Source organism: Benincasa hispida, chromosome 9 (assembly GCF_027475165.1).
Source record: "Benincasa hispida cultivar pf3 chromosome 9, pf3_genome.v1.1, whole genome shotgun sequence".
Lineage (NCBI taxonomy): Eukaryota > Viridiplantae > Streptophyta > Magnoliopsida > Cucurbitales > Cucurbitaceae > Benincasa > Benincasa hispida.
In genome coordinates this window covers 95,230,854-95,252,129 of record NC_143486.1, presented here as the reverse complement: position 1 = coordinate 95,252,129, position 21,276 = coordinate 95,230,854, and the positions used below count along the sequence as shown (strand labels likewise).

Here is a 21,276-nt window from a genome sequence, read left to right as displayed (position 1 = left end):
TCTTTGGGATGAGAGTAATAGCAGTAGAATTAACTCCACCAGGCAGGAAACATGTCTCAAAACATTCAGCACAGCGTCACAAAAATCATCCTTAACCACAATCTAAGCAGCTCTGTAAAAATCCACCGAAAACCCATCAGGCCCAAGAGCCTTCCTAGACTTCATCGAGAATAAAGCCTTTTGAGTCTCCTCTCGGCTCACTGGCCGACCAAGTGCTTCACCCCCTCCTCGGACCAGCTGAACTGCACAATATCCCCAATTCGGGCAGTAAGTTCCCTATACCCCACATGTTGAGCCCCTAAGCAACGCCGAAAGAATTCTACCGCCACCTCTGCCACCCTGTCATGCATCGTCTAGCGAGTCCCCCCAGCATCCACGACCATAAATAAACCACTGCATCTACGACAAGAACGAACACAGGGATGAAAAAAAGTTGTGTTCATATCACCTAACTCCATCCACCTCGCCCTGGCCCTCTACCAAAGCGATGCCTCCTCTAATCTCGCCACTAACCAAAATACCTTAATGGCTCGAGCTGCCTCCGCACATACCGACTCTGAAGTAGGATCCCTTTATACTGCAGCCTGAGCAGCCTCCATAACTTGCTTAGCCGCCCGCACCTCATCAGCTAACACAGAGATACGCCTACCAAACGATGCACGAAAAACCCGCTTCACTGCCTTCAAATTTCGCACAAAACTAACCATAGGAGACACATCCTCAGACCTTCTTCACATTGACCTGATAGTATCAAGAAAACCCTATGCCTCTGCCTAATGAGAAAAATAACGAAACATAGGAGGTGGCCTACTCCTCGTCTTCCCTGTAGAAACCAGAAGAGGGCTATGATCGGAAATCCCCCACCGACCAACCCTAACCTACGAATACGGAAAAGTTACCTTCCACGCCTCATTAGACAAGCATCAATCCAATCAATGCAAGATACCATTCCCCTGAAGTTTACTAGTCCAAGTTAACCAGTTACCTGTCACACCCAACTCAACCAGATCCGCCTCCAATAACACCCCATCAAACTCCTCCATCTCCCTCAAGCTAGGGCAACCACTAAAATCCTCCGAACTACTACGAATAGCATCAAAATCCCCCAAAACAACTCCAGGAAACTACCACGAGGCACACACATCAATGAACTGAGACCACAAGTTCTTCCTCTCGCTCACGTGATTAGAGGCATACACAGCACCAATATGTACCCTAGCACTAGATACAATATCCACTAAGGTTCCAGAAATGAATTGATCCCCACTAACATCAATGGAAAAATCATAGACACTTTTCCGCCACATCACCCAGATCCTCCCAACTCCCTGCACACTATAGCTACACACACAACTCCAAGCATCACCAAACCTACCCATCACCATACCAAAATTCTCATGGCGAACTCTCGTCTCAAGCAAACAGTAGAAAGTAACAAAGGAGGAAACCAGAAAGTCTGCCACCACCCTACACTTGATAGGGTCATTCAACCCCCTAACATTCCAGGAACACCAAATCATGAACTTGCAAGAAATCACACCTACCACCTCCCACTGGGCCTTTACCCAAATTCTCAAAATCCCATCCATAACAGATAACGGATCAGGATCTGCCTGCACTAGTACCAATGTCAACGAGTCTCCCCCCTCATTACACAAAACACCAAACTGATTACGATCATCAACATGCTTTACAAACCCCGTAATTCCAGGGGACCCATAAACTACTCTGCTCTTCAAGGGCGCCGTACCCGGTAACCCACTACCACTCCTATGCCCTACACCTCCTCTATCACGCCTACGACGACTAAACATAGTAAACTATTCAACCTTCCCCGCGCCCTTAATCTCATCTATTGGGCTAGCTCCCCTTGCCCCTTCCTCACACTCTCAATTCCTCCATTCTCCTCTAAACATCCCCTATTGACTGCCACAATACACAACTTCTAACCCTTCTCCACACCCTGTTGCTCACCCACAGCCCCAGTATGCCCAAAGGAACCACAGCAAGTACACCTACGAGGTTTCCACTCATACACTACTGGAATAATAAACTCCTGAACCCACATTCTAACAGTGACTGAAAGGGACATTAACAATCACCATCCACCTAAACACAACTATGTACCCATGCGTCGGTGGTCATGCGTTGGAATGGAAAGTATGTGTTATTCTCGTATGCAATGACCATGCGTTTATATCACAAGTTTTCTTACCCTCTCGCCAGGTATAACGAGAAGCAAGTTTCTCGGGTGATCCGAGGTCGAATTCAGGGACATATAACTCAATAATGTTTGTGAAGCAATGCATTTGAGGCGATGAATAAACTTAAAAAGAAGAAAATGGATTACACACTACTCCTACTCCTAACTAATCAGATTGAACAATGGAAGACTAGCGATGAAAATTGGTAGATATGCAACAACTATTAACGCATAGTAATGTTCATTATCTTAAGTTGCTCGAGTAATCCCAGCTCGCCACACTAACGCATCGCACACTTCTCAGTGGCCAGCCGCATGCCTATATCTCTATAGTGCATGGTTGCGTCGAGCATAAGACCGTGCCTATCTCTAGGGACAATGCATACTCTACTTTAGTGCGTTTCATCTCTTACCTTCTCAGGCAGTTAGATACGGCTAATTAGCTCGTAGACAAGCATTGCAACAGCCATAGACAAGCGTTGTTATAGCCTCACACTAAGCAAAGAGGATTAACTCACTATACTCGCACAACGCACACCTCTCAGTGGGTTGCTACATGTGTCCTATCTCTAGGCTACACAATTGAGTATGCGATCGCCTTTGATAACTAAACGATGAAGGTAAACAATGATGAAGATAAAGAAGATGAAGAAGATGGCGTTAAAAGAATTAAGATATGCATTGATTACAAAATGTCTTAAAATCTTAAGCTAAAATGTAGTACAACACAGAGATAAGAGAAGAAATGAAAGGCTCTACGTCAAAGCTACTGGTGGTGCCATGGATGGATGGGGAGTCGTCTCTCTCAAGCTCTATCTCCGGTGAAAGCTTCAGTCATCACTCGAAATGGTTTATAGAAGAATCCTCAAAGAAGATCTCGCTCGTGCTCTCATCTATGATCGCAAACATCTGCCTAAAAGTAGAAGCTCGGATGCCTTGAAATGAAGGTCCTAAGGGCTATTTATAGAGTTAGCCGACAGCAATCATGATTGCGTTCTGGCTTACTGCTGCCTTTGTCGCAGTATGGGCAATGTCATATCATCTTATTTTGTTGATACTCCCAAGGTATGCATTCAAGCTTAGTTCAACTGAAGTATCAACGCATTCCACCCATATTGCGATCGCCCTTCTATTATGGTTATAACTCCGGAGCTGCAATCTCCAAGCGATGAACGCATTCGATCGATAGCCGCAACATCCATGCTATTAATGTATGCAATCACCGCATGCGATCATCTATGCGATAGCTCGACTTCACCAAATGCGATTGTCTTTGCGGTCGTCTGGCTTCAGCGCATGCGTTTGATTTTGCGATTGCCTTCCAACGCATGCGTTTGAGTCCTGCAATAGCTATAAAAATAGACAATTTGACACGGAATGACGCATAATATTGGGTTAGCCAGGACTTTCAATACTGATCGATGCAAACTCAAATTTTCACAAATTCTAAGTATTATCACTGCATTTTCTACTTGTCAGCCTTCATAATACTAAATAAAAGGCTTATAATAACTGGCATATCTGCCTGTTATCACACCCCCAAACTTAGAATCATGCTTGTCCTCAAGCATGCCTTATACTTAGGAAATTCAAAATTCATTCTCTGGCTTTTCCTTTGCGATGACAAGCTTTTCAAAATATAATTCACTTGTACCTCTAACCTTGGTAGCAATGCTCTCTACAACTTTGGCTACTTCTTTAAAGAGATATTTTCTAAGTTTAAATCTGGTAAGCCTCTGCTCAAAAACCTTCTTACCCATTTCTGGCAACTTTGCGTTCAACTTTTACAATGCGTTCATTTAAAACGTTTCAAAGCTTTGCACTACATTATTAGATTGAGGCGTTGAATCTGGTTACGCACTTCGTTTTGGCTTGCCCCCACGGGTGTGATGCAGACATCCAACTTCGGTTGCGTGCCATATTCAACTCAACTCTTGCCTTAGCTTATTTAGGTTGCACCAGACAGAGGAGTTTTTATTATGCATTGATTCTGGTCACCTACTTTCGTTTTGGCTTACCTGCACGAGTGTCATGTGAAGTATCCAACTACGAGCAAGTGCCTTTCACAACGTAACTCTTATCAGCTTGGGTTTCCCCTTTTACGCTGACAATGGAGTTTTTTTTTCTGAAGAAGCATCACAATGTGATGGACGCATTTTCCCGGACCACTGCCACCCCCAAACTTAGAAAGTGACGGTGCTCGTCAAAAAGCTAAAAACAAACTCACTCAGGAATGCGGCATAAGATGTTTGAGTAGAAGTTTACACATAATAAAACTTAGACTGTCAAACTTTGAAGATGCTACTAAAGTTGGGGTGAGTTGTGCAACTTTTAGTTAGTGGATGTAATGAATTATAAGTATCATGGATGTTGTTTTATCAACGCATAAGAAAGCAAGCGGGCAAAGAAGAATTTCAGAAGGATAACGCATAAAAGACAACAAGAAAGGACCTATGAGTAGAAAATCAATTTCGTCAGTACTTAGAACTCATGCGAAGAATAGCCATGCATTGAATGATAGAGAAGATTCTTCTTCCGAACCATGGCATCGAGTGGAATTATTAATGCACCTACAAAGAGCTAACGCACATTCATCCAAGAAAGCAGCCGTAAATCCAAAATGGCAATAGTCAAATTGGAGTGAAGGCAAAGTAAAGATAGAGTAGAAGACGTCCCTGGAGAAATTGGAGTGAAGGCACCGCAAGGAGTCTTCCATGCAAGAGATAGATCTCAACTTCTTAGGTCGAGACTCATTGTCTTGACCATTGGAGCTTCCAGCAATTGTTGGACGCATGTTGGCTAACATGCACCTATGACTGCTTCTAGCTCATGCGACAGATAGCCTTTCTATCTCGGGGTCAACATTGACTTTCGGCACATCGCCTTCATTCAAATATTGTTTGCAACTTGGTCGCACAAGCTACAATACTTCCAAGGTAAAAAGGTTGCCTGCGAAAACACAAAACTCAACAAACTATTAGTTGCCAAGTCCCCGACAACGGCGTCAAAAACTTGGTGATAAAAAATTTGGAAGCGCATATGTGATGCATGTCTTATGCTTATGTGTTTGTACCCATACATCGGTGGTCATGCGTTGGAATGGAAAGTATGCGTTATTCTCGTATACAATGACCATACGTTCCTATCACAAGTTTTCTTGCCCTCTCGCCAAGTATAACGAGAAGCAAATTTCTCGGATGATCCGAGGTCGAACTCAGGGACTTGTAACTCAATAATGTTTGTAAAGCAATGCGTTTGAGACGATGAATAAAAGTAAAAAGAAGAAAATGGATTACACACTACTCTTACTCCTAACTACTCAGATTGAGCAATGGAAGACTAGTGATGAGAATCGGTAGATATACAACAACTGTTAACGCATAGTAATGTTAATTATCTTAAGTCGCTCGAGTAATCCCAGCTCGCCACACTAATGCATCGCACACCTCTCGGTGGCCAGTCGTATGCCTATAGCTCTATAGTGCATGGTTACATCGAGCATAAGACCGTGCCTATCTCTAGGGACAATGCATACTCTGCTTTAGTGTGTTTCATCTCTTACCTTCTCAAGCAGTTAGATGCAGCTAATTAGCTCGTAGACAAGTATTGCAACAGCCTATAGACAAGCGTTGCTATAGCCTCACACTAAGCAAAGAGGATTAACTCACTATACTCGCACAATGCACACCTCTCAGTGGGTTGCTACATGCGTTCTATCTCTAGGCTACACGATTGAGTATGTGATTGCCTTTGATAACTAAACGATGAAGGTAAACAATGATAAAGATAAAGAAGATGAAGAAGATGGCGTTGAAGGAATTAAGATATGCATTGATTACAAAATGTCTTAATATCTTAAGCTAAAATGTAATACAACATAAAGATCAGAGGAGAAATGAAAAGCTCTGGGTCAAGGCTGCTGGTGGTGCCATGGATGGATGGGGAGTCATCTCTCTCGAGCTCTATCTCCGGCGACAGCTCTGGTCATCACTCAAAATGGTTTATAGAGATGAAGAATCCTCAAAGAAAATCTTGCTCATGCTCTCATCTGTGATCACAAACATCTGCATTAAGGCAGAAGCTCGGATGCCTTAAAATGAAGGTCCCAGGGGCTATTTGTAGAGTTTAAACGCCAACAGCAATCATGATTGCATTCTGGCTCACTGATGCCTTTATCGCGGTATGGGCAATGTCATATCATCTTATCTTGTTGATACTCCCAAGGTATGTGTTCGAGCTTAGTTCAACTGAAGTATCAATGCATTCTACCCATCTTGAGATCGCCCTTCTATTATGGTTATAACTCCGTAGCCGCAATCTTCAAGTGATGATCACATTCGATTGATAGCCGCAATATCCATGATGAATGTATGCGATCACCGCATGCACTCATCTATGTGATAGCTTGGCTTCACCAAATGCGATTATCTTTGCGGTCACTTGGCTTCACCAAATGCGATTATCTTTGCGGTCACCTGGCTTCACCAAATGCAATTATCTTTGCGGTCACCTGGCTTCAACGCATGCGTTTGATTTTGCGATTGCCTTCCAACACATGCATTTGATCCTGCGATAGCTACAAAAATAGACAATTTGACACGGAATAACGCATAATATTGGGTTAGCCAGGATTTTCAATGGTGATCGACACAATCTCAATTTTTCACAAATTCTAAGTATTATCGCCACATTTTCTATTTGTCAGCCCTCATAATACTAAATAAAAGGCTTATAATAACTGGCATATCTTCCAGTTATCACTCACATACGATAACCGTCGCCATTTTGTTGTTGCAACATCAAATGAGACAGGTTTACCCACAGCACTAGCTAACACTACTAAACCCCTTTCTTTCCACAACTTCAGGGGAACATGCTCCAGTTTAATCCAGATAGGAACAAAATCAAACACAAAGATTTCAGGAACAATACCTGGAGACCACTGTCATAATAAGATAGGCTTGCCACCCAAGTGCCACGAACCATTCTCCAGCACACAATCCCGTGACTCTACCTTCTGAAATTTAAAGATGATCAAACTGTTCTTCGACAAGGTAATAGTTGGCATCTCTACACGTCCCCAAATTTTCTGAATAAGACGACAAATAACAGAATACGGGAGTTTGGCATCCACAAACTGACCAACCAGAGATTTCTTTCACATACAGACACCCTCATCAATAATCTCCTTATAAGGTTCAACAATAACTTTATCATTTTCAACCAATGGGGGAATGAACTCCAAATTACCCCTCATGTTAGACCTAAAAAGGGTCGCCCATGAATTTCCTCCTTTCACGCCAGATCCAGAACCACCAGAACCATACCCCTCCTCCAACCGATCCAACTTTGGACCAAACCCCTAGCTAAACCGATTTTAGGAACCGGCTCCTCCCGCTCATGAAGAACTTGAGTGTCCACCGATCGACCCTCACTTCCACAAAGCCCAGCCCATGAAACCTCTTCACTGTTTGAGTTCTGCCCCCGAGCCTCCCAACTCCGACCCAGCACCACGCGGCCTACCTACTAAAGCCCTCATGTCTATCGACCCTTTCCCCAGCACCCTTGCACCAGTCCACTCCCTTCACTCAACCTCAACCCATTCCCATCACACCCGTTCATTCCAGCTCCCTCAAGGCCCAACTCAACACCCCTCACAAACCGGTTTTCATCCGAGCCCCCAACACCTACAAGGCTCCCAAACACCCCTTTCACTTCCTACCCATCAACTAACCCAATACCCAGCCTACCCGATTCAACCCTCACAACCTGAATTTCCTTCTTCAACCCAACACTCCCCATACCAGACCCTTTACTTTCCTCAGTGCGACCGTCAGACAACTAAAATCCTTGACCTCCGAAGAACGAGCACCCAATCCCAAATCGATCTTCGGTCTAAGTAGACGAAAGGGTTGACGAGCAACTCGCCCTCCATTCTTCTCCTTCAGTCTTAGAGGTGACCGCTTACGCACCATCATCACCAACTCTCACCGTGTTAAACCCACACTTCAATAAGATCGTCACCGTCTGCCAACAAATCGGCTGCTAAAACACGGCGAATAACAGAATCCAGCCTCACCAGTCAACTACAAGCACCTTTCACCAGTCAACTAGTCGCAAACAAAACCCGTACAGACCTCAGTCGTAAACACGGCGGCCGAATCCAGGAACCCACATAACCGGCAGCACGTAGATGAACGACGAATAGACCGGCAAAGACCCGTAGAAACCCGTCGCGAAACCCGAAGAACAGATCGGTGAATGAACGTCAACAGATCGGTGAAGCCCGTAGAAACACAACCTCGATAAGATCAAATGAACATCACCAATCGCGAAACCCGTAGAAGACGACCAGCAGAAACCCCCCCCCCCCCCGACGGAGACGATCGCCATTGTCTGAAGCGGGGGCCCACGACGATCAACCGCACCACGAACCTGTAGAGGCGACGCTGAACCTTAGAGAGACGTTATAAAACTATTTAAGTAATCATCTTTTTATGATCCACTATGTTACTCCAATTATGTCAACTTCCAATCCTACGAACTTCTAAAATTATTCAATTAATTTTTTTCTTCAACCAAATTTTAGTAGATAATTAACCTAATTAATGGTTATTAATAAAAGTGAATGGTTGAATTTTCATGCGGCACATATTAGTAAATAATATGAAAAAGATATTAGATAAAAACTAAATCTGAAAGATCTTCGACTTTTCCTTTTTCAAGATCCTTCAATATATATTTTTTTCTAATTTATATAAAAAAAATTATTTGAAACCATATATTTATAGTCCAATCTATTTCATATTGGCTACAAATAAATCAACAATTCCCATTAAAAATAAAATTCAAAATTAGTTGTTATGGGAATGATTTTTTATATTTAAAAACAATACAATAAAATTTAAAAAAATAAAAAATAAAAATGGAGTAAATAAATTGGTAAAAATTATGTATTCTATTAAATAAATGAATTTTATTTAGATGAATTATTATATTTACCTTAAAAATAAATTTTACAAACTGAGAATTAGTTAAAAAAAAATATATGGTGAATATAATATAATCTATGAAATCAAACATTTATATACATATTAATTAAATTAAAAGTAGAAAAAAATTGAGTAAAACAAATCATATAGGGATCACATATAAAAATCATGTGGAGTGAAGTGATAAAGGAAGTAAGAACAGGTAAGTAATAGCCAAGGTATGTTATTTGGCTTTGATTTTTTTTTAAACATTATTTGATCTTCATTTGTTTTATTCCTACATCTTTCTTTCCCTGCACTTTTTTTTTTTTCATTTTCAAGCAAAATAACAAAGTAAACAAAAGTAAATGAGTTATTAAAATAAATTAACCATGTAAATAAATTCCTAAATCAAATCCATCACAAAAAAATAACATACACACACTTGCAAAAAAACAGACAAATAAAATATTTCAATACAAGCTACTTGTTCAAAAAAAAAAAAAAAAAACAAAAACAAAAACATTTCCAAAAAAATAAACAAACAAAATATTGCAATACAATATCCAAAAGAATGGCTAAAGAAAAAACTACCCATTTGAAAACATTTAGGCCGAAGATCCCATCATCCACATGCAAAACAAATTTAAAGAATTAAAATCGAGTAAAACAAATTGGTAGAGATTATATATTCAATGAAATCAAATGAATTTAATTATTATATATAAATTTAGATTTGCGTAAAACAAATATGGTGGATATCATGTAATCTATAAAATCAAATATTCATATACACTGCAGTTAAATTAAAAAAAAAATAGAAAGAAAATTGAATAAACAAATCACATAATCTTCTAATCCATGGAAAGTAATAGCTAATGTTTGAACTCTTTTAGGTTATTTTACATCTTCATTTGTTTCAATAAAGTTACTAAAATCAATGGACATGTTGCCCTGATTTCTCCCTGTATATAAACTCTTAAATCAAATCTTTAAAAAAAACGCACACATTCGTAAAGAAACAAACAAATAAAATATTTACATGGATTACTAAAATCAATGAACATATTGTCTTGATTTCTCCATATAAATAAACTCTTAAACTCCTAAATCAAATCCATTAAAAAAACACACACACTTACAAAAAAAAAAAAACAAACAAATAAAATATTTTGATACAACACCCCTACCTGTTTGAAAATGTTCAGGCCAAAGAGCTTCAACAAGGCAAATGTCTTTCTCTTCCATCATAAGATCCAACAGCCTCTAAAAAAATTTTCATTTTCACAAGTGATCTTCTATTCTTCTCATGAATTTTATATATATGTGTCTATTAATAGATTTTTTTTTTCTGTTGAGAAGATTTTGTATGAATCAACGTGTCCTTTCATAAATGAAGTGTCTTGCCATAAATGGAAAAAGTTTGAGAGTAAAGTAGAAATTTTCAAAAAAATTGAAGGGCTCTCCCCTCCCCCTTTTGATATAGTATATATAAATATATAAACTAATTAGAAATTTGATATTTTTTATAAATACAAAATCTACATCATAAAATAATAAAAATTGACATCTAATTTTGGTAAATTTGTTTTTATAAATTTAAAAGTACAAAAACTAAATTCTCATTAAAGTTCAAGGATTAAATTGTTACAAAACAATATTTAAGGACTAAATTGTTACTTTCCTAAAAGTTAAGGGATCAAAAGTGTTTTTAATCCCAAAACAAAGATAATAATATTATATCAAAATAATTTGAGGAGATGAAGTGTCTTTTTTGCTAGAGAAAAAACTTACTTAAAAGTATTTTGGAGTAGTTGTTATATATTTCAAATTTTTTTAAAAATAATTTATTTTCGAAATTAATAAACAACCAAAACTCAAAATCGAATGAAAATGGACCGAAGTTAAAATTCCGACCGAAATAGAATTCAAAACTAATTACATGAAAAAAAAAATAGTAGGAAAATGCAAATTCAAATTGGAAGTCTCGATTATTTCCAAACAAGAAAATCAAAGCTTTGATAAATAATAAATGAAACGCTTCACGAATTCCAGATATAAATACGTGCAATTCAACATCAATTCTTCATCAAAATCTAATCAAACATGAATCTCCTCAGTTCAATCCTTCCAATTATCGTCCTCTTCGCCCTTTTCTCTCCGGCGAAACCTGACGCCGCCTTAATCGCCAACCTCTGCTGCAAGACAGAGCAGCCAAAGATCTGTTCCGATTGCCTCAATTCCGGCTCCGGAAGTCAGACCGCCGATGGCCTTGGACTCGCACTCATCGCCATTGGATGTGCCGAGAAAAATACCAAATTAATGGCGCAGAGGCTCGGCGGCCTTGTCCGTTCTACACCGGATTCCACATTGAAGACGCTTTTGAATGATTGCTGGTTGTCGACGGGTTCTGCCGCTGGCAATTTTCCGGGAATCGCAAGATCCGTCGCGGCGGGAGACTATGCTGGCGGTAGAAACGTTTTGGAGATTACGATTAGGAATGCGAATAGCTGTTTGGATAACTTCAATAAAAACCCTAGCGTTCCGGTGCCGTCGGAGGTTTTGGCGGGGACGGTGGCCGCCGCCCAAGATTGCCGGATTATTTCTGAGATTTTGAATAATATTTGAGAGCTCTGTTTTTTTCTCTCTCTTAATTTTTTGAATTACAATGTTCAAACCATAGACCTCCTACTTACTAAAGCATTATTATGACAATCGAACTATATGTAGTTTGGTCTTTTTTACTCTAAACTCAATATCTAACTATGGTGATACATTTAAAATTTATCGGAAAAGTAAAATTTGACCGATATCATTTAAAATGAAGTTTTTTTTTTTTTTTTCATTTACTTTTAAGTTGACATTATCAAACCTTTTCTGAGGTTATATTTGTGTTTTCTCGTTCTTTTCTATTTCTAGTTTACTTTCCGTTTTCAATGTGGATTCAGTATATAGATATAAAATTTTGGAATTTGTATTTAGTTTGTGTTCTTGAACTTATAACATTATTGTATTTTGGCTCTCACACTCTCATTTTTTATATTTATATTGATTAGATTTCTAAAAGTTATATTTCTGTTTTTGTTAAATGAATTTGTTTTTTTTTCCCCATAAGTTTGTTGATATTCATCTATTGTTTAGCAGATGGTTAATAATATTGCTTCAAATATATGTGTTAATATATTATACTCGCAAGACTTTGTATTGCATCAACGAACTAGGATTGTTATTAGGTCACTTAGATGAATTAAATATGAAGCACCTTTTAATAATTCTTTTATGTTATTACTACTTTAATCCTTTGTACTAAAGAAAATCAGGTAATATAATGGTTATTTTTCATTTAAAAAAAGATTTCAACATTTTAAAAATCACTATCAAATATGAACTAAAGGTAATAGAAAAGAATGAATGTGGTTAAAAGGAGGCGAGAAAAGTTATGTTCAACAAATGAAGCATAATCTTTGTGTATTTTAAAAAAATCGTTAAAATTATTCAAAATATCTCTTAATTGTAAGGACAATGATTAGGTATTGCATTTAACTCGTTGGTCCATTTTTTTACCCATTTAAAATAAAATAAAAAAATGAAAAAAAATTGTTATTATTGGAAGCACCAAACACAATGGTTCCCACGCTAAGCCCAAGTTTTTCTTCAATTTCAATTATAAGCTTAATCATGAACATAAGTCTTGAGTTGTGATGTGTACAGTAGCAAACAAGACTTATTTTTTAAATAAGAGCAAACAAAATTTTTAAATGAGTCACACTCAAATTAATTTTTTAGGAAATTTTCTATGTTAAGACCTCTAAGCTAATTATGTTGTATTAATTTTCACCATTAAATTAGTTAAATGTTGTGGTTTCTTCATCCATTCAATTTCAGTTTAATTCGCCCACTACCTTTTTAAAAAAAAATGAAAAAAAAATCTTCATAAACTCATTAATTAAAAATATTAAAATTTTCATAAGACAAATTAATTTTACTAAAACTCATCATAAATATTTAGCTCTAATGTTGCTTCTTAAAGAAAAAAAAAAGTCCATCAATTTTGTACCTTACATATGTTTCATAATTCAATGAAAAGGCAGGCAGGAACTGAAATAAAATTTATTCGATATTTTAAAAGTGCCCAACATATTCAAATATTTTTAAATTAAAAGTACGTGTCCTAGAACTGAAAGCGCATGAGATATTCAAAATAAAATAAAATGTCTAACATATTCAAATATTTTAAATTAATATTTATCTGATATAAAATTAAATTACTTTTGTTTTTAATAGAATCCTAAACTTACAACTTTGTGTTTCAAAAAATTTTGATAAATGCAAATAGGTCAAATACATATCAAGACCACATTTATTAATTCATAATGAAAATATATATAATCATGACGAGTTTCTGTCAATGGATCAATTGTAATATCAATTATAAACATAATACATTTACTTAGACATCTTACAAATGTAATATTATAATGATTGAGGTGTTTTACTTAACCGTTGTAATGCGATGAATATGTATTACCAAGTACCCTCTGTTATTAAAACCTTATCAACTCCAACTCTAAAATCAACAGAGCCATACTCATGATCCCCAAACTTCCCTTCTCAAATCCATCTTCCTCGGCCAAAACAGCCACCGCTTGTCTGCTTCCTCCTCCACCGCCCATTTCTCGAGGCCTCTGCAATGGAGAGTGAGATCTAATAGAGGAACTCAAGAGAAACGTCGAGGATAATCCAATAGAAATCGGCACAGATGGGGTGAAATTCAATAAACCTCCATGAAATTAACTATCATTAGGGTTTCGAAAGATGAATTCGAGAAGGAACTAATGGGGTTTAACCAGTGGATTTCCTGGCAAAGAGACGAGATTGAGAAAATTCATATCGAAAAATCCTCCTCCAAAACATTCCGCTTCAAATTCTAGTGAAATTGATGGGCTTAACCAAAGGATTTCCAATTGCGATTATGGGGTTGTAGAAATCGAAGCCGCCAGATCTTCCATTGTTGGTGCCGAGAATAATTGTAATTGTGAAGAATGCAAATAATCCGTATTATATGTATTGTGGAATCAGAATCACGAATGGAGATACCAATGTTCTTCATGGAGGAAAATGGGATCGATTGACAATGTTTAGATTGAAGGAGTTGAAACGAAGAGAGATCTTTGACACTTATGAAAACTTTATCATTATCATTGTTATCATTATCGTCCACATGTACCTATATAATCAATGAATAAAAATGAACAAACAATAAAGTTAGCTTTTATTGAGTGATCGTTACTGATCAACCAAAACAATTAGAACGATAAGAGGTCAAAATGTAAAAAATCATTAAAAAGCGTCTAAGAAGTTAGTAGATCCCACATAATTCTCAAACTCAATCAAATTGATCATCCTCAACCCTTGCTTTTGTTGATTATAGATTTAGCAATGAGAACCCAACATTTCATTACAATTACGAAACACATGTAAACAAAAACCCAACATTTCATTACAATTACGAAACACATGTAAACAACCACAAATGTAATCAAATGGAACTTACTTGTTTGGTTACTATTTATTTATTACTTGCGGGTGATCATTTGATTTTTCCAAAATCGAGACCTATTAGATACCAAATTTAAAGTTGAGGAAATTTGTAATATGACCTCATATATAGTGCATTTAGATACCAGCTGAAAAATATTTAACTTAAAAAAGGAAAAAAGGAAAAAAAAAAATCAAGAAAAGAACTACTCAAAACAATAATTCAGAATGTATTTACTTGACAATGTTTCAACCATCAACACGTGAAACTCTAATTTCGTAGCTGCCTGTTCTTAGAATAAATTCAAGTTCAAAAGGACGGTAGATTATAGCATTAATAATTCATCTCCTGTCACCATTTGAAGAGAAAAATGGAGTTGCTCAACAACAACGCATGGGGTGAAGAAGAGGTGGGAGTCAACCCAACCCACCACTGTTTGAAGGCAGTTCGATCGATTATCACTCGACAAACTAGCTTACAAAGTGACCAACTTGAACATAGTTCAACTAGATAAGGCATATGTTCTCGACAACGTGCAGATTTCCCACACCCTACTAAAGGTTTCATGGAATTCAGTGATACAAAATTTGAAATTCAGAACAGCGAGTAAAGGGATCCAACTCACAGGCTAATGCTCGTTAAAGTTTTAGACAGTTTACCTGTCGCATTGGTCCAAAAGACTTTTACCATTGCCTTAAAAGTTAAGCCACCTTCTAGGAGACAAGTCCATGTGAACCTGCATGTAATAAGAATTGCCAGAGAATATACAATATACATACGCAGCAAATATCTGCATGTGATAAATGATATCAGAGCATACCAAAGCATTCTTTGTCGTGTTAATGCTTGATTACATTCCCAGAGTTATAAGTACCAAACTAGTACCTATTTATACCTTTATCAGACAAAACAGGCCTTCATGTAAGTCATACCGACGGAATATAGCTTTCATGTTTTGAAGTTTAGAAGAAATCAAGGGATTGTTCGCTTAAACACTTCACCCACACAAAATTATAATATAGCGTTGTTATATATTCACATCAGCAGATTACCAGGAAACTCGATGACCAGCTATCTCAACCCATGGTATGCATAAAGTTGGCCTTTAGTAGTACCTTCTCATTCCTCTGCAACATTCACAAGTTCATACTCAACTAGAGATAGATTATTGTCTTCCTTGACGACAAAATCTTCAGGTTCGGCAAGCTCAATGCGGCCCCATTTATCAACTGCTAGCCTCATAGACCCTTTGAACATGTCGATCTTTGCATTTCGAAGAATGATAGTTGTCCCAGGTTTTACTTGATCAACTGAGGGAACAACACAACCCATTTAAAACTTTAGATAAGATCAAATGCTGAGGTAACAAAGAAAATATGATTAAGTATGCTTCGCACATATTATATACCTTCCAAACATATATATTTGTATGGTAACCATGATATATCGGTCCAATGCATATCAATATATCATTATCCTTGTTTACAAAAATTCCATTTCAAGGCTAAAGACTCAAGTGGCAACAGTTCACAGACCAACTAGAAGCAGATTGGGCTATGGATTTGTGAGGAGTTAACATCAAACTTTCAGTTTCAATTAAAATCTTAAATATACCCATCAGATCTCTTCTCCCCCATACCCGAGGCCACCCACGCCCGCCATAAGGTTTGGACCTTGGAGACATTGAGACTCTTTGGTAATAAGCTCACTCGAAAGATCAGGAAACCACAGGGATCAGATTCTTCCTAGCCAGCCATTCATAATCAAATTGAAATTACGTTTTGTAGAGCAAAATCAATGCTTCTTATGCAATCCATAAAACAGAGACCACCACCAAATAAGAAAACACCAAAATCCTTTACGATCTCTTATTTCTACTTCTAAGTTTCTTTAAGCACATCTGCAAGAACTAGGTAATCCTCCAAAACCCATCTTAGAATCCATATCATTTCATTGTTTCAAACACTGGTTTAGTTTTAAAAGTACGTGATAATGTCAAATTCCAATCGCTAAGAGGTACATAATTCAAATATCCCAACCTACTTAATCATTGATTTAGCCTCCCCAGCTGCGATCAAAACAATACCTAATTTCCCAGAAAAACAAACAGTAATGGAAGATTCGAAAATCCATACCCTGATCATTACGAGCAGTGAACAAAATGGTTCCAGTTTCATCGCCAACAAGGCACTCGGCGATCCGCGTCTGTCGAAGGTGCTGAGACACCGATCGACCCTTCTGCAACACGGTATTGGAGCTAACAACCTTGACGATGAGTGTGTGGCCATTGGTGCCGGGCTTGAGCTGTTCGATCTTAACAAAGACTGGCTTCCTCAGGCCAGGTCTAGCCGCTGCATTGCTCTGCTGCAGCTCCTGCGATGCCGGCGTAGGTGATTTCCCCGTCGCCATTGATGCGGAAGCTGAAGATCAACAGCACGGGCAAAACCCTAATCCGAATCCGCACAAATCGATCGAAAATCTCTCTTCTTCGTTTACCGATTTAGGTTTGTGTGTGCGTTTCTGTAGCGCTGTCAATTGTGGGACGCTGGAGACCGGTGTTAATATATAGCATCTTCATTCTTTCTGATTTCCTCTTTGGTTTTTTTGTGACATTTTTCTAAGGCAATATACTTTCACAAAATGATAAACCTACGTTCCTTTCAATCTTGGAAACCTTGTATGTATCAATATATATACATACATATATATATATATATAATTATTAGTGAGGTTTGTGTCTATAGAATCTTTGAATTTTCAAGATTATAAATTTCGCCAATAAACATTCAAATGTTTTAAAATTCACAAATTTTACGGGATACAAAATTGAAGATTTAAGATTCTATAATACATAAATTGAATTTTTTTTGAATTTTTAAGAACCAATTAGATAATATTAAAAGTTCAAAATTTTATTGAACACAAAATTAAAAATTTAAAGACTCATCCTCCAAAATAAAAATCAAATATTTATAAATCTCAAAGTTCATAAACATACCTTTGTCGGTCAATTCAAGCATAGTTGAATGGATCTTAAAAGATCGATAGTTTGATCACACCCCCACAATTTTTAATTCAAAAAAAGAAAAAGTAAGACCTCCACGATTTTAAACATAACTAAGTTCATAAGATATTAATTATCATATTAAAAGTCGAATAAGTCAAATAATCTAATCCTTCATCCATGCAATTGTTGAACTAATAATATTTGATCTTTTACAAAAGTTACGAAATATATGAAAAAAATTGGAAAATTGGGCAAAATGACCCATTAGAACTTCTATTTTGTTTTTTTATTCTATTTTTTGAAAACAAGTTTTTTTTTACCCTTGAGGATGAAAATGTTGTAAGCATGGTTGTATAATTACTCGTATGCCCCTTACCACCAACCTACCAATTTAATTCACATTCTCCACTTAAAATTAATTTATCCAAAAACCATTAACAAAAAATTATTAATTCTCCACCAAAGTTGTTGGTTGTATAATTACTCTTATGCCCTTTATTTAATTCCCACTTTCAATTTCAACCACCAACCTATCAAATTAATTCACATTTTCCACCTAAAATTAATTTATCAAAAACTATTAACAAAAAAATATTTACATAAAAAATTCTCCACCAAATTTGTTGATTGTATAATTATTCTTGTGCCCCTTATTAAGTTCCCACTTTCAATTTCAACTACCAACCTGTCAAATGGATTACATTCTCCACCTAAAATTAATTTATCCAAAAACCATCAATAAAAAAAATTTCTCACAAAAAAATTCTCCACCAAATTTGATTTCTTTACAACCCCACAAAAAATTCTCTTCATCAAATTGTTTCTAGAACGAAATTCATCAAGTCCAAAACTTGTATTTCACGAAGCTGTAATTTTATACATTTCGTCGTAAGAAGGTATATATTTCATTTTTGTATGTATTCTCAATAGTTCACTAATTACTGGGAAAATTGACAATGCCCTGCATTTGATATTTATTTATAAATTTTTGGAGTTTGATTTATGCTTGCTTTGTTAGTTGTATGTATTCTTTCTCTTCTTTTTTTTTAACAAAATTTTTTTAAGAAGTTATGTATTTCACTTTGTTGATTGATATTTATTTATAAATTTATATAAAAAAACATTTTAAAAAATATGCTTTTTTTATACCCGGTCGGGCTTCACTGGGTATTCACTAGGTAGGAAGCAAATGAGTTCAAATTACCCGGTTGGGCTTCACCGAAAACAAAATAAATGTTGGAATAATTTAGATACCTGGAATTATTCCCGATCAGGCTTCACCGGGTAGGAAGCAAATGAGTTTAAATTATCCGGTCGGGCTTCACCGGGAGCAAAATAAAATGTTGGAATAAGTTTGATTCCCAGTCGTGCTTCACCGGGTTACCCGACCTGGCTTCACCAGGTCCGGGCCCAGTAGAGTCGATCCTAACCCGGCCGAGCGCACACAAAAAAACCGGGTGGACCACCGAGCCAAAAAACATAACCATGTTTTTTATTATTATTATTTAACTGCATTATATTTTAATCGACCATCTTGAGCAGCAAAAGAAAGTAGGACCAACTACGATCAAGGAAGAGAAAGCGAGAGTAGCAAGCAGACACAAGAGGGACAAACCTCATTTTGATTTCATCATTGGTAGAGATGGAGCTAATATATAAAATGTAGGAATATGCCTCATGTTTGGATTTGTTTCGATGGCGTTTAAAATGAAAGGGAAAAGGATTATGATGGAGGAGAGTTGCAGGGGTTTGATATTGAGTTGGGCACAACCTATAATGAATTCCTAACCGAAGTTTATAAGATAAGTGGTATAATGTCAGAGGAGTATAATCTTGTTATAAGATATATACTTCAATTGAGATCCAACGCCCCTGCATTTGTAATTCAGAATGATGAAGATCTGCACACATTCCTTACATGGGAATAGGTCTTAGTAATACCTCTTTATGTATTCACGCTTTCAAAGTGTTAAACAAACCAAGGATTTCATCCAAAAAATTCATATATCCGACGAACTAAAGAAATCCCTTCAACATCTAGGCCAGTACAGTGGAAGATGGAGTCGGATAGTCAATTTTTCCTCGCATATTTTAACCCATCACTTACTTCATCGCCTAGTAATTTGGCGACTCATAACTTAGGGGATGATATATACCAATGTCAATATTTCATAATTGTATCTTGGAGGGAGGGATGATGGAGAGGAACCCAAGATTAATACCCACCATACACCTCCTGCAGAAGAACGAGCAATCGAAGACTACGGAGGCTCGTCACATGGAACGGGTCATGACTTGTCACATCCTTATAGTAGCACAATCATGCCAGGTCAATCTTATTCTTCTAAAGATGTGCAAGTTGGTGACATATTTATATCTAAGAAGGATTTAAAGATGCGGTTATCTATGTTAGCAATTAGAGGTAACTTTTAGTTTAGGGTGAATAAGACGACCACAACATTATACAAAATTATATGCTTAGTTGAAGAATGCAAATGGAGATTTCAAGCCGTTAAATTGAAAATTTGTGAAATAATTAAGATCTCTAAGTATGACAATGTCCACACATGTAGAAATGAAATATTGAATAACGATCATAGACAAGTTTCTAGTTGGGTTCTCGGACATTTAATTTCGTCGAAGTTTGAAGATGTTAGTCGTTCATATAGACCGAAGGACATTGTGAATGATATAAAAAAAAGAGTATGGTTTGAGTTTAAGTTATGACAAGGCATGGAGGGCAAGGAAAGAAGCATTAGTGCTTGTTTGGGGGTCACTAGAAGAATCGTACAAGAAGTTACCTAAATTTGGTGAAGCCTTACAAATTGAAAATCCTGGTTCAACATTTAAATATGATATGCAGGAAGATAAATATTTCAAGCACGTCTTTGTGGCTCTTAGTGCTTCCATTAGGGGGTTTCTGAAATGCATTCACCCTGTTTTAATTGTAGATGGAACATATTTAAGGGATAAATACAGTGGTAAACTCCTATTTGCGACTGGGGTCAATAGAAATAATCAAATATACCCAGTCACATTCGGTATATCTGATGGAGAAACTGATGAATCTTGGGTGTGATTCCTTCAGCAATTAAAATGTGCAATTGGACAAGTTCATGATTTGGTTATCGTATCAGATAGACACCCAAGTATAAAAAAGGCAATTAACACAGTCTTCCCAGAAGTATTTCATGGTATCTGCATCCATCACTTGAAAGCTATTTTATTAGTTAGTTTTAAGAATAAAGATATTTAGGAAATTTTCGACAAAGCAGTCAAGGCAAGTCATGAGTCTGTGTTCAAGTACCATTAGAATCAATTTGCAGGGTATCCAGGTGCACGCAAATACTTAGAAGATATTGGTCTTGAGCGATGGGCTTGGGTGTACCAATGTAATAGAAGATACAATCAAACGACAACAAATCTCATCGAGTGCATAAACGAAGTGTTAAAAGATGCACGATTGTTACCAATCACTTCATTTCTAAACCATATTAGAGGTTGGTTACAGGACTTGTATTACAGACGTCGAATGGATGTATCAAACAGTACGTCA

At 36.9% G+C, this 21,276-nt stretch overlaps 2 protein-coding genes and 1 pseudogene across 2 annotated transcripts; 2 read left to right on the top strand and 1 right to left on the bottom strand.

Moving 5' to 3' along the window:
* Window positions 1-11,280: 11,280 nt before the first annotated feature.
* On the top strand, window positions 11,281-11,802 carry LOC150034223 (pectinesterase inhibitor-like). The gene has a single exon (XM_090317271.1). The coding sequence runs from the start codon at window positions 11,281-11,283 to the stop codon at window positions 11,800-11,802; it is 522 nt and encodes a 173-aa protein (XP_090173397.1).
* Window positions 11,803-13,764: 1,962 nt separating this feature from the next.
* LOC120084972 (NAD(P)H-quinone oxidoreductase subunit S, chloroplastic pseudogene) lies at window positions 13,765-14,416 on the top strand (annotated as a pseudogene).
* A 1,073-nt stretch (window positions 14,417-15,489) lies between these two features.
* Window positions 15,490-17,394, bottom strand: LOC120086917 (uncharacterized protein At4g28440-like). Its single transcript, XM_039043726.2, has 2 exons — window positions 16,849-17,394; window positions 15,490-16,023 (listed from the first exon to the last, which is right to left on the bottom strand). The coding sequence occupies exons 1-2, from the start codon at window positions 17,120-17,122 to the stop codon at window positions 15,833-15,835; spliced, it is 465 nt and encodes a 154-aa protein (XP_038899654.1). The 5' UTR covers window positions 17,123-17,394; the 3' UTR covers window positions 15,490-15,832.
* Between the last annotated feature and the right edge of the window lie 3,882 nt (window positions 17,395-21,276).

Coding starts and splice junctions, on each gene's coding strand:
- LOC150034223 (XM_090317271.1), top strand. CDS start 11,281: ATGAATCTCCTCAGTTCAATCCTTCCAATTATCGTCCTCTTCGCCCTT.
- LOC120086917 (XM_039043726.2), bottom strand. CDS start 17,122: ATGGCGACGGGGAAATCACCTACGCCGGCATCGCAGGAGCTGCAGCAG. Junction 16,024..16,848: donor CACTGCTCGTAATGATCAGG/GTATGGATTTTC, acceptor TTGTTCCCTCAG/TTGATCAAGTAAAACCTGGG.